We start from the raw sequence: 14,386 nt of genomic DNA, 5'->3' as shown, positions 1-14,386 counted from the left end.
TATTTTCACTGGACAAAGCTGGGCCAATGTAACTATGCAAAAAAAAAATATATATATATGGAATTCAGTGTTAGCATACAGTCCACGTACAGTATATACAATGAATTTGCATGCATATAATTGTATAGTACCCTGATTAGGGTGTATGTTGAGCCAAAAACATTTTCTTTAATTATGCACAGTGAAGAAGGAATAAAACCTCTGTCAGGTTTTTACTGCTACCTGCAGCTCCATTAAACTGACTTACCCCCGCTTTCTGTCAGGCCAGCAACAGTTTTACTAGATAGTGAGGATAAATCTGCAACAGGGGAACAGACAACAACACAATTCTGAAAGGTTTTAAACCCTTTCTTTACCCTACTAAAGAAAAAAAGCATTTTCATTTTTGTCTGTGTTGCTGTTGGGAGAATTACCCTCACTTGCTGTCTGTTAAAATGGTGTGAGGAGGACAGGAAGTGAGGGTAATTATCCTTGATAATCTCATTATCCAATACTGGGCTGCCCTAACACAGTGCATGTTGCTGCGCATAAAACACACACGCAATGTCATTCATTTATAGGTGTATACAGAGCCCTAATTCCTGCCTGGACAAGATATGTGAATGTGAAGAATTTCTAAACCTTTACTTCAGTCAGTCTCTCCCAGCCAGGGGCATTAATAGGATTGTAAAAAACCTTGTTTTCCGGGGCATGACAAGGATGGTGTCGCACACGTAGTGAACAGTTGGTGCGTCCGGACTGCATTGATAATAAAAGGGGCATATTTAAATAGAACTGGAGCCTATTTACTGTGTGCACAGCACACACATGCCAATATACCCATTAATATGCTTTGATTACTGTGCCACAATTAAGTCTCACAGACACAAATAAAGCTCAGCACAATCCCTTTTAAAAGTGAGCAGTGGATTTTACAAAGAATATACCGATGGTGATTTTTTCCCTGCTTTGCACAGCTCTGTACTGGCTATACCATAAAGTGAGATCTTCATTTAACTGTAAAGGGGAGTGAGGCTCATAAGATGGGCTGCCATCACTACCCCCTTCATTACACAAAATAAACACACACTCTTAAATAGTCCACCTTTGTATTTAATCTAATATTAACTTTTTTTTTTTTTTTTGCAGCAAAAAATTGCTGATGCCAGAAGTATAAGCTTGGCAGCAGTTGGCATGCATCTTTGGCAAGCTCTGAAAGCAGGCTATCCACTTGATGTGCACCGAGCTGGCTTGACTCCTGTAATACAGAAGACCATTACTAATGTGATTAAAAGTCCTCCAATAAACTCAGGTTAGGAACTGATCAAAATGTACTTCTGTTGCACCGTAACTGTGATTTTTTTTTTTTTCATGTTTTTTGGCTATAAAACCAGTCAGGATTGCATCACACAGGTTAGTTATACATTGACTGTGAACTACTTACTAAAAGAACCAATGACCGTATTGGGGAAAACAAGGAGTAGCTTTAGTTTCAGACAGCAGTCAGTGCCACTGCGGATCAATGTTCCTGCTCACTAGTAGGCAGAGGGACTTGCACACTCATATAACAGGAGACTGTAAACTCTACAGACACCGTAACTGTTGACTTATGTTAAAAGACCCAAGATGGTTGGCAGTGTTTGTTTTCCTAGAATTTGAAGAGGTTGTGAGTTGTCTGCAGACACTGGGTTTTGATGATTTTTGAAACCTTACAGTAAATATCTAATGTCTCTCAGTACCGAAAAGACCCAAATTCCTTAAATTAATTGAGGTATATGACGGTGTAAAACTGCATTCTAAAATGGCTGATTAATAGCGTATCAAAATTATGAAAATGTTTCTTTATTCTGTGCCGTAACATATGTACTGGACATTGTAACATGTGGAGGGCTTAACCATTCTAATGTAGATTTGTATTTATAAAAAAGAAAAGCCTCCTCTGTTGAGCAAATATGCCTCTAGAAGTTTGAAGCTACAGCAATTTATTAATTGCCTGCCATTGTGATGCCATGTGTCTGGAAATGTTAATAAAATATGCATACTGAGTACATAAAACATGCATATGTATTTGAGTGCTATGTAAAGTAATATTAAGGCTCACAATTTGTTAACTTGCAGACCAGTTTCTGGTTGCGTTTTATCCCATTACATAAATCATTTTAAAATAAAAAATGATTAATAAGTAGACCAAAGAAAACTAATGAAATGGAAACTTTATTTGGTACAGTAACCCCATGATCCTGCCAACCAATTTGTTACTGTCCATGTATATTTGAGCTTCTGTGATGTGATTTTATTTTAACTATATACCTTTGAAAATAATGGACTATACGGTTTGATGTTTTCTTAATCGCACACTACAGGGCACAGGAGAAGTATCCAGAAACATAGGGTTATGCTGCTACCTTTAGGAAACTGGACACTGCCAAACAAGAGCTGTTGGGACAGCCCAGTATAACCCCTCCCTCTCCCAGTACGCCTCATTTTTATTTCCTAGTGTCCTTAAGAGAATAGACATTTTTTTTTTTTTTTGTCTCTGAGCGAAGCAAATGTGTTCCCTTTTTATGCTTTTGCTTTTTTTTCAAGATTTCTCTTTCTACTATCAAGATTATTCAGTCGCTGCAGAGCCACTGGGGCTTATTTTTACATCTTCAGGATCAACCTCTTCTTGGTTTTGTCCTGGGAGACTGTACACCAGTGATCAGTTCTCTAATCCATCGAATGATGGTGGACTTGGATGCAGAATGTGCTTTGCAAGGTCATGGGGATAGGACAAATAGGGAGTCCGTATTCCTGATAGAAGCTGTTGTTTTGAGGCAAAATCTTCTAACAGTTTCTTCCAACTTCGTCATCTGTGACACAAGGAGGCGTGGTCTCCCGATGACGTCATCTGGCGGTCACGCCCCTAATGGCTATATAATAAGCTGCAGAGACCAGAGGCCGGCATAATCGCTGGAGACGTCGTCGGAGGAGGACCGGAGGAAGAACGACAGCCGACAGCAAAAGAGCAGAAGACCGGAGAGGAGAAGACAAGAAGATTGGACAGCAGAAGGGCGGACAGCAGAAGACCCTCGGAGAGGAGAAGACAGCAGAAGACCCCCGGAGAGGAGAAGACAAGAAGGGCGGACAGCAAAAGAGCAGAAGATCCTCAGAGAGAAGACAGCAGAAGACCCCCGGAGAGGAGAAGACAAGAAGGGCGGACAGCAAAAGAGCAGAAGACCCTCGGAGAGGAGAAGACCCCCGGAGAGCACAAGAGCCGGATGAAGATTTTTAATAAATTTTCCAAAACGTCTCCTGTCGTTATTTCCATACACTGCATTTTATGGGGTGAATGAGTAGGGGTACAGTGTACCCCATACCCATTCACATAGGGAGGGGGTCCGGGATCTGGGGGGGCCCCCTTGTTAAAGGGGGCTTCCAGATTCCGATGAGCCCCCTGCCCGCAGACCCCCACAACCACCGGCCAGGGTTGTGGGGATGAGGCCCTTGTCCTCATCAACATGGGGGCAAGGTGCTTTGAGGTGCGGGGTGCAGAGCCCCCCCTGCCCCAAAGCACCCACCCCCCTCCCCTTTCCTGGCATGCCGGACTGCATGCTCGGATAAGGGTCTGGTATGGATTTTGGGGGGGACCCCACGCCGTTTTTTCCCCATTTTGGCGTGGAGTTCCCCCTCAAGATTCTCACAGTGCAGGTCGCACCGCAAGTCGGATCATCCTGATCCGACCTGCGGTGTGACTTCCATTCAAATCAATAGGCTCCCGTAGGGAGCCATTGATTTTGAATGGAAGAAAAAAAACGTATAACGTGGCTTAACGCACGTTAAGCAACGTTATGGAGCCTTATGGAGCCTTTAGCAGCGTCAGACGTTTTTTGCAGCTTGACGCTGGAGCTCCTGAACCCACAGTTCCTGGGTTTTTTTTGGAGCTGTAAAACGCCTATGCCACTTGGAGCTCCTAAAAGCTCTATGTGTGCATGAGGCCATAGAATAACATGGATGGGCGTTCTGCAGCTGCAAAAAAAAACGTCTGACGCTGCTAACAGCAGCTGTAAAAACGTCCAGTGTGCATGAGGCCTTAGTCTGTGCACAAAACTGTCATTAAACAACATAAAAAATAACTCTAAATTTTAATGCTTAATATTGTAAAACACAATTGAACTCATTTGTAAAATAAGGGATGTTAATTAATGAAGTCGCTAGTTTTAAGGTAAATATCACTTTTTTTTTTTTTTTTTTTTAAGGCAAACATTTTTATACAGTATTTATATCCTAATAAGTTGACCCCTGTCCCCTAGAAACTTTAAGTTGGCTATATGTAGATTGAGATTTACCGGTACAGCAGGGACAGCCTGAATTTCGATCCATGTACGTATGAGAACAGTGGTTGTACAGAAGTTGATTAACTTCTGTATAACCATCCTTTCGGGATTTTCCCAATTGATCAGTGCTGCCAACTATAGCCGGCAGCACTGGTTGTGGTATTCTGATCCCCACTGTCAGAATACAATAACTCAGCGGGAGTGATTCCCCCATCCACATCGAATGTGTGGATGGGGGTATTGGGTCTTTTTTTATTTCATTCAACATGCTCGTAAAATAATTAAAAAAAATACTGTATGGGGCTGCCTTAGGCAACATTATACTATAAGTCGTTGTCGTGTTGCTGTCTGTGTGAATGCAGTATTGTTTCTCAGTGAGAAGTGATTTGCTGTGTTCCTTATTGTATTAAGTGATAATGTGTGATCTGGACTGAAAATACACATAACACACACGATCTGGTTTACTGTCTTCTAATCTTCACATTTAGGGTGGCCACTACTGCAGTGATGTACTGGCTTCACCCAACTCCTTCTACAGGGCCGTTCACAGGAAAATAGAAAGACTAAAGATAGTCATGTGACCTATTTTTTTTATTTTTTTTCTCTCAAATTTATTAAGGTAAAAACCCTAGTTAAAGCAGAGCTTTAGCAAAGAAAAAAAAATGTACAAGCAGTAACGTTTTTTATTGCAGACGTTCTATATATACTCTCCCAGTAAAAAAAGCTTCCTACCTGCCTGCTTACAAACTTCTTTAGAATGTAAACTATGCTTTGCTGGGATAAAGTAACCTTGATGCATGTGTGCAGGAGTTATGTCATCCAGGACCAGCCAGTCAAGATGGCCAAACATGGAAGATGTCCGCAAGGAGATCATGGACATTGCATCGCTGGAGGGGGGGTGAGTATAGGTGACTTTAGTTTAAATGTTAAATTAACCACTTTACCACTAGAGCCTTTTGCTGTCTTACGTCTGGGCCACTTTTTGCGATTTGGCGCTGTGCGACTTTAACTGACAATTGCGCAGTCATGCGACGCCGTACCCAAACGAAATTTACGTCCTTTTTTTCCCACAAACAGAGCTTTCTTTTGGTGGTGTTTGATCACCTGTGCGATTTTTACTTTTTGCGCTATAAACAAAAAAAGAGCGTTTATTTTGAAAAAATAACAATATTTTTAACATTTTTTTTATATGAAATTCCCCCCAAAAAAGATGTAAAAACCAATTTTTTTCTAAATTTTTGGCCAATTTGTTTTCTGCTACCCATGTTTGGTAAAAAAAAAATCGCAATAAGCGTATTTTGATTGGTTTGCGCAAAAGTTATTGCGTTTACTAACTAAGGGAAAGATTTATGTCATTTTCGGTGTTTTTTTTTTTTAACGAGAAATGGCGGCGATCTGCGATTTTTTTTTTTGCGGTACTGCGACATTGCGGCGGACAGATCGGACCCTTGACTGACATTTTTGAAACTTTTGGGGGTACCAGTGACATTACTACAGTAATCAGTGCTATAAATATGCACTGTTACTGTAAAAATGACACTGGCAGGGAAGGGGTTAATTTTATTGGAGAGGGAGGGGTTAATGTATGCCTGGTGCTTACTAACGTGTGTGGGGGGAGGTGACTGTGTGAGACAGGGACAGATCGGATGTCCAGCTATGCTGAACACTCCGATCTGTCACTCCCTGTCACTTAGGAGAGCCGCCCGCTCTGTTTACACAGGCGGGCGGATCTCCAAACTGGATTCCCCGACGATCGGGGCAGAGCAGCGGCGATCGCCGCCGCTCCTCCCCTGGCCCGACTCCCGCTGTGAATGCGCCTACAGGGGAGGAGTCTGGCGACGTAGGTCTACGTCGTCAGACCTACAAGAGCCACTTTGCCGCAGTAGTACTACGGTACTCAGCGGTAAAGTGGTTAAAGACAAAGTTCACTTTTGGAACATGTTACATATTCCACCCATATTTAGGTGGGAACATGTTCCTGCTCCTGCCTCTTCTCCCCCAGAATCCCCTCTCCCTGTGACAGCGGGTGGAGGATCCTCTCCCCACAGCTGCTGTCACAATTTAAAAAACGCACAGCCACGCTTTGCAACCTCTTTAAAGAGCTGTTACTAAGCCTTGCTGAGCTAGAGCCAGAAAATCCAGCATGAGCTGCACTGTTGGCTTCTTGCTGGAATGTTGTTGGATAGACAATAGTTCTGGTGATTTGTCTATGCCCTCCTCACTCAGCTATGCCATTAAGAAAACCACAGCCTCTGCGTTACCGCTGTGCTTTGCAGATTGTGAAGCAGAGGAAGGCAGTGGCCGCTCAACACTGGAAATGTTGTCTATTGCAGACATTGCTCCAATGCGACAAGGAGCCTGAAGTGTGGCTCCTGCTTTTTTTCTGGCACCAGCTTAGTGGGGCTTAGTAACAAAATAATTTATAAATGATGGTAAATATAAAAAAAAGGCTGCTTGGAGTTGGGCTTTACCAAGTAAACATTTTACATCTAATCTAGAAAGGGAAGTACCACATATGTATCTGACATACAAGATACATTCATGTAAGAAATGAGCATAATGATTATAAAGATATACGAAATCTGCCTATGAATGTATTAGGCCCCAAACCCTGGCTTTTTTAAAATGTAATATCGTTTAGGCCCAGCTTTTAGATACGTAATCTATAGACAGATTGGAGCTAAAGAAACAGCAATCTATTGTAATGATTATGGTTGTCATAGGGATACTGTTCAAACATTCATTCAGACATGCTAATGAATTTATTTATAGTTGATGAGAGAGAAATAGTCCTTGTAACACTGGAAGCTAGACAGAATTTTGTAGCAGCTAATATAATCTTTTTTTCTCCCATTGAGTTAGAGCTGAACTGTAGGCCAGCAGCTAACACTTTAAATACATATCAATTTTTCGGTTTACCATCTGAAGGATTTGTAATTTTGTACTGCTGGTCTTGTTATATATACACCTCTGCCACACTTACTCCTGGTTCCTCAATGCAGCTTCCATGTTCAGCTTTGTAGCATTAAGCCTGCTCGGTGGGCAATGAATTGGCATTATCATCTCAGTTCTGTCAGCATTGCAGTGATCCAAGAAGTCGTAAAACTGAACAAGGAAATACAATGATCTTCCTGGCTGCGCAGTGTTGCAGAGGTGTATAAATTTAAAGACTGTCTGAACAATCTTTTAACAGGTAAAACAGAAAATATATGTGTTTTGACTGTGAAATTGGCATTTGTATTACCATTTCAGTGTGTGGATACTATTGAGAATAGAAACAGAATGTGTTTCTGTATAATGGTTGAAATGGGAAATGATGTCGGACATACTAAAAAATAGCTTTTTGGTTTACATAAACTTTGTTTATAGGCTGTATGTGTATTTACAGATCTTTCAAGTTTTCAAGCTATTCGTTCTTTGGTGGCTCCTGAAATCGATATATACTTAATAAGAATGGTGATTACGCTACTTGAAAAGGAAGGAAATGGTGCAAGTGAGGCCTCAACTAGCAAATCATCACAAGGCCTTGTTGTGCAGCCTGGGAGGCTATCGCAGCCAAAGATTTGTTTAGATAGCAGCTCCTGGATTGAAAAGAAGGTTAGTACAATGCCTTTCTAATTTTGCTAATTACCTGCGTTCGTTATTTACCCTTTAATTCAGATGCAATTTGTGCAGCATGTACTTTAATGTAATGGAGATGAAACTAAATAGTATTGGTCAAAAAATGTCAAGCACAATATTTACTGTATCCAAAGTCTTCATGGTGTCTGTCATGCTATGCAAGCAAAAAATGTCCTTACAAGATCTTGTATTCTACTCCATGTTTGGCACTACTGTACCATAGTGGGGTATTCTGGATAGACGCTTTCTTAATTAGCTACTTTAGCTCCGGAGGATTTGGCTGCTTATTGACCAGGCCACTTTTTTCAACTTGGCACTGCGCGACTTTAACTGACAATTGCGCGGTCATGCAATGCTATACCCAAACAAAATTTACGTCCTTTCTTTCCCACAAACAGAGCTTTTTTTTGCTGGTTTTGATCACCTCTGCGCTTTTTATTTTTTGCGATATTAATAAAAAAAGAGCGAAACATTTTGTGAAAAATTGACATTTTCTACTTTGACAGTTAAAAAATATCCAATATATTCAGCTACATGTCTTTGACAAAAAAATTCTCAATGAGCGTATTTTTAACCGCTTTAAGACCGGAAGATTTTACCCCATTCCTGACCAGGCCATATTTTGCGATTCGGCACTGCGTTACTTTAACAGACAAATTGCGCGGTCGTGCAACGCTGTACCCAAATTAAATTTACGTCCTTTTTTTCACCAACAAATAGAGCTTTCTTTTGGTGGTATTTGATCACCTGTGCAATTTTTAATTTTTGAAAAAAAGAGCGACAACTTTGAAAATAAAAACAAAAACAATATTTTTCACATTCTGATATATAACATTCCCCAAAAAAATGTACAAATCAAATTTTTTAACATTTTAGTCCAATTTGTTTTCTGCTACATATTTTTGGTAAAAAATATCGCAATAAGCGTATTTTGATTGGTTTGCGCAAAAGTTACTAACTACGGGAAATATTTGTCATTTTTATTGTGGTTTTTCTTTTTCTAGTAATGGTGGCGATCTGCGATTTTTTGCGGGACTGTGACATTGCGGCGGACAGATCGGACCCCTAACTGACATTTTTTACACTTTTGGGGGGACCAGTGACATTACTACAGTAATCAGTGCTAAAAATATGCACTGTTACTGTAATAATGACACTGGCAGGGAAGGGGTTAACACTGTTGGTGATCAAGGGGTTAAATGTGTGCCTCATGCTTACTGATGTGTGTGGGGGGAGGGGGTTGTGTGACACAGACAGAGATCGCAGGTTCGGCTACTGTGATCTGTCCCTGTCTGTCACTGAGAAGATCTTTTCTCACTGTTTCCCCGACGATCGGGGAAGAGAGACAGTGATCGCTGTCTCTCCTCCTCTGGCCCGACTCCCGCTGTGTCTAAACACAGTGGGAGTGAGCCTCCGGCGGTGCCGAGACAGGGAGGAGTCCAGCGACATAGGTCTACGTCGCTAGACCCAGGGCTGCCACCTTGCTGCAGTAGCAGCAATGTGAGCGGTCCTTATGTGGTTAATACCGAAAATCCACATGAATTGCATTACAAATGGGGACACTCTCCTTTACCCTGGCAGTTCTCATTTTGTCATGGGCCCTGGAGCTGCCAGTGATAAGTAAAAAGTCACTTGGCCCATTGACAGTTTAGGTGCCTTCGATATTATTTTAGTAATATAGAGTTTACTATTTCAGAAACCAGTGAAGGAGAGCACAACTGATGATCAGAAAGCTCCCACAAAACTTGAGCTGCCTAAGACTTCTTCAATAGCCCCTATTAAACTTGCTTCATGGAATCAACCTGGGAAAGATGAAGATACTGAAGAACTATTTTCAGAATCACAGTTACAGGTAAAACTATTAAAGTGGTTGTAAAGTTTCATTTTTTTTTTATAAAATAATAATCATGCCCTACTTGTTTGCTCTGTGCAAGAGTTTTGCATAAAGCAGCCCCAATCCTTTTGTTCTGGGGTCCCCCGCCGGAGCTTCTGACTCCTCCTCTTCAGCACATACCCCCTCCCTCTGCTCCCTCATCACAGAATTTGATTGGCAGGAGCCAATGGTTCCTGCTGCTATCAGTCTGCTCTGTGTGGAGGGAGAGAGCGGAAAGAGCGGGCTCTCTTATGCACAATGATGGCTCAGGTAAGTAGAAAAGGGGTGAGGGGTGGAATCCTGTGACACACAAGGTTTTTTTTTTTACAAAAACGTAAGTATATTTTGGGATTTTATATAATAGACCAACGCAAAGTGGCACATAATTGTGAAGTGGAAGGAAAATGATAAATGGTTTTCAATGTTTTATACAAACAAATATCGGAAAAGTGTGGCGTGCATTTGTATTCATTCCCCTTTACTCTGTAACCCCTAACTAAAATCTAGTGGAACGAATTGCCTTCAGAAGTAACCTAACTGGTAAATAGAGTCCACCTGTGTGTAATTCATCTCAGTATAAATACAGCTGTTCTGTGAAGCCCCTAGAGGTTTGTTAGAGAACCTTCGTGAACAAACCGCATCATAAAGGCCAAGGAACACATAATCCAGATCAAGGGTAAAGTTGTGGAGACATTTAAATCAGGGTTAGATTATAAAAAAATCTCAAAATCTCAAGCTTTGAACATCTCACAGAGCACTGTTCAAGCCATTATCCGAAAATGGAAAGAGTATGGCACAACTGCAAACCTACCAAGACACAGCCGTCCACCTAAACTGACAGGCCGGCAAGGAGAAGCAGCCAAGACGCCCATGGTAACTCTGGAGGAGCTGCAGAGATCCACAGCTCAGGTGGGAGAATCCGTCCACAGGAAAACTATTAGCCATGCACTCCACAAATCTGGCCTTTATGAAAGAGTGGCAAGCAGAAAGCCATTGTTAAAAGAAAGCCATAAGACATCCCATTTGCAGTTTGCAAGAAGCCATGTAGGGGACACAGCAAACATGAGGAAGAAGGTGCTCTGGTCAGATAAGACCAAAATGTAACTTTCTCTATCGTTCATTGACAGATGCAGCTCCATATTCTTCTTAACCATTGGGTTATGCTGCCCCCTACAGGAGTAGGACACTAGGCAGGAAAAAACGTTACCACGTCTATGGAGCAGTCCCTGAAGGCATACACCCACTCACTTTGCTATAGGATACAGTTTGTTTCTGCCTAGTGTAGGAGTAGGACCTAGTTCCCGGCTGGGACTTCGGTCTTAGCTTGTTTTTTTATTTTAAAGGGAACCTTTGTTAAAATTTAATTTTTTAGCTAGTTATGTTCCTGAGAGAACTGCAATCAACAGCGGGACTAGGTTTGGGACTGCATATCCTAGATCCTTAAGGTCTCCCAGTCCGGCCAGTGAGCGAGTGCAGATTATAGCCCCGCGCTAGGCCTCGCCATGACAGAGCCCCAATGGACAGGGGCTGGCCCATGAGTGAAACACCTCGCCTTGACATACACGACCTGGTTTGGCCTGAGTCGCAGCGTGCCCCTTGGTCGTCAACACCCCCACCCCAAATGGTAGTCTGTCTGGAGTGGCGCCCACCCGATTGTCATTAGTATGGTGAGTAGTGTCCCCCCCATAGCTCTTGTGGTCTCGGGGTGGACGTGGGCCCCTCCTTGGGATGGTCGGATCCCGGGTTCCCTTCCATTTCCCCCAGCCCCTCTAACAGTCATGGTGGTCATTTGGCCCCAACCTATATTGCTTGCTAAAAACTGAGGTACTCCCTGTATGGGAGGGGTTATATAGAGGGGGACTTCCTTCCTGTCTTTTTTGTTTTCCAGTGTCCATTCACCTGTAGGTGGCGTATAACCCATATAGTAATTCTAGTGGTTGCTCTGTGTCCCGTGATGTACTCCAAGAAATTAGTTTTACAGGTAAGAATGTAGGAAAATCCAATTTTCTTCAGCAGGGACAGGGAAGCTGGTCAGAGTTGATGGGAAGATGGATGGAGCCAAACGAAGGGCAATCTTAGAAGAAAACCTGTTCGAATCTGCAAAAGACTTGAGACTGGGGCGGAGGTTCTCCTTCTAGCAGGACAACAACCCTAAACATACAGCCAGAGCTACAATGGAATGGTTTAGATCAAAGCCTTTTCATGTGTTCGAATGGCCCAGTCAAAGTCCAGACCTAAATCCATTTGAGAATCTGTGGCAAGACTGGAAAATTGCTGTTCACAGACACTCTCCATCCAACCTGACAGAGCTTGAGCTATTTTGCAAAGAAGAATGGGCAAAAATGTCACTCTCTAGAAGCTGGTAGAGCCATCCCCAAAAAGACTTGCAGCTGTAATTGCAGTGAAAGGTGGTTCTGCAAATTATTGACTCAGGGGGGCTGAATACAAATGCACGCTACACTTTTCACATATTTGTAAAAAAGTTTAAAAACCATTTATCATTTTCCTTCCACTTCACAATTATGTGCCACTTTGTGTTTATCACATAAAATCTCAATAAATTCATTTGTTTTTGGTTGGAACATGACAAAATGTAGAAAATTTCAAGGGGTGTGAATATTTTGTCATGGTACTGTATACCTGCAAAAGGGGTGAGCCTGAAGGGATCTAGCAGGATTAAATTTTCTGACTAAAGTTCCACTTTAATGCATAGAATGTCCAAGCTGGAATTATTCTTTAAACTGAACACCACATGCAATCTACAATTTTTCAAAAATTAGCAATTTTTTTGTTAATGTTGCTGTATAACAGTACATTTATTTTTTGTACCAAGAGCAAAATGTAAACTGATACAAAATATAATGCATGTAATTTGCTGCTTCTTACCAGTCGGACAACTTTGCAGTTGTTTACGAGACCAATTAATATAATATTGTGTTATAGAATCCTTTGTTCTTTTTATATTTCAGACGCCAAAAAGGAAACTGCCTGAATGGTTTAGCGCTCCCAAACAAAGTTCCACATCATCCAATTTTGTCAAAAAAGCCAAAACTGGAACAAAGAAAGGCCTTTTTGGCTGAAATAGATATATAAATGCTGCCAGCATTTTCAGCAGGTGTACAATGCTACAAGGTAGCAATATTATATCATAAAATATAACTGTGAAATATTTTCACTTAGTTCTAAGTATATAATTAAAGTGCTGATATTGTTTGTTAAAAAAAATATAAGCTTTATATATCGTGGCTCTTAACGGAGACCGTTATCCTTTTGGCTCAAATGAAAAAAATGTGACCAAACAAATATGGGCTGCCTACAGAGAATACATACACACATATATATAAATATATATGTATACATATACACACATACATAAAGATGATATGTTCAGACATTGCTAGCATTGATATGACCTGGATGACTTAGGTTGTGGTCAGGCTGTGAACATGCTACAGACAACTTTTTATACTGAACTTGGAAACTTGTTAATTTTGTTTTTTTTATTTTTTTGTAAATTAATGGTGTGCTGGGTTGATAAATGCCCTGTGATTTACAATTACCATTTGACATTATAACCCTGAATTATACTACTTGCACCGTTCCATTATAGTATTACGTTATTGCGCTCTACTGGTTCTCTGAGCAACTACATTTTACATCATCATTGCACTTTCAACTGCCTGATTAATTGACACCATTAGCATTACCTCGCTATCTTTTTTTTACTTTCTTCAGCATGGAGGAAGCTGCCACTTTATTGATGTTTACTTGCATTTGAAGCATAGCATGTAATGATTTGTGCTTCTTATGTTCCTACTGATGGTTGGGTTGATGGTAACTGATAATAAATAAAGTGAATTTTACTGTGTGTGTGTCACAACAACCCAACTATCCTGAGCAAACCTGTTCAGTATCTGAATGAAACCAATGTAACTACGTGTCTGTGAATGACTGCTGTGATCTCTTAAGCTGGCGATACATTATACTTTTATCTTGTTCAGTTTCCTTTAGATTTACCTTCACCTCTGTAGTGAAAGGGCCTGCCTGATTGCATAGAAATTCAAAGAGTTTAGGTTTGACCTCATATTATATAGTTTTGGTAAATCTAAAGGAAAATTGTACAAGAGTATTGTATGTGTGGCCAGCCTTAGCCAAACTAACCTGTTGTTTCTCCTCCATGTTTAAAAGAAGATTTTTTTTTTGGCATATTGAATGTCACAATGAAAAAACTCACCACTTATGGCAGTAACCAAGAGCTAGCATAGCAGAGATATCATAATCTACAAACAGGAGAGCAACTTGATATGAAAAATGCAAATGTACCTGCCAGACATGTTAAAAAAAAGCCTCAATTTTTGAAACTTTTACCTTATACCATAAGGTGATAGTTATATCAGGGGGCTGATGTATACTGTTAACCAGGGTACACAGCAGTAGAATCAAATTCTTTTTCATGTGCTTTATATTAGGTAGTTATCATATGGTAATTTTAGAAGTGCAGACACTGAGAAGTTCATACATGTGTACTTGCATACCTTCTATATGTCTTAGAAGCCCAGGCACATGGAGGAATCTTGTTACATATATGTCAGCCAAC

At 41.0% G+C, this 14,386-nt stretch overlaps 1 protein-coding gene across 1 annotated transcript in view; it reads left to right on the top strand.

Annotated features, from left to right (window-relative positions):
* Positions 1-13,003, top strand: part of WRN (WRN RecQ like helicase) — a 248,339-nt gene extending 235,336 nt beyond the window's left edge. The window contains exons 31-34 of the mRNA XM_082247844.1: positions 1,129-1,291; positions 7,684-7,892; positions 9,613-9,768; positions 12,759-13,003. Of these exons, the coding sequence (XP_082103970.1) occupies positions 1,129-1,291; positions 7,684-7,892; positions 9,613-9,768; positions 12,759-12,869 (639 nt within the window). The 3' untranslated portion in view covers positions 12,870-13,003. The remainder of the gene's footprint in view (positions 1-1,128; positions 1,292-7,683; positions 7,893-9,612; positions 9,769-12,758) is intronic.
* The last annotated feature ends 1,383 nt before the right edge of the window (positions 13,004-14,386 follow it).

The sequence above is a fragment of the Pelophylax lessonae genome (assembly GCF_965119305.1).
Source record: "Pelophylax lessonae genome assembly, chromosome: 1".
NCBI lineage: Eukaryota > Metazoa > Chordata > Amphibia > Anura > Ranidae > Pelophylax > Pelophylax lessonae.
The sequence above is the reverse complement of the archived record's forward strand: the minus strand, read 5'-3'. Positions and strand labels throughout refer to the sequence as shown.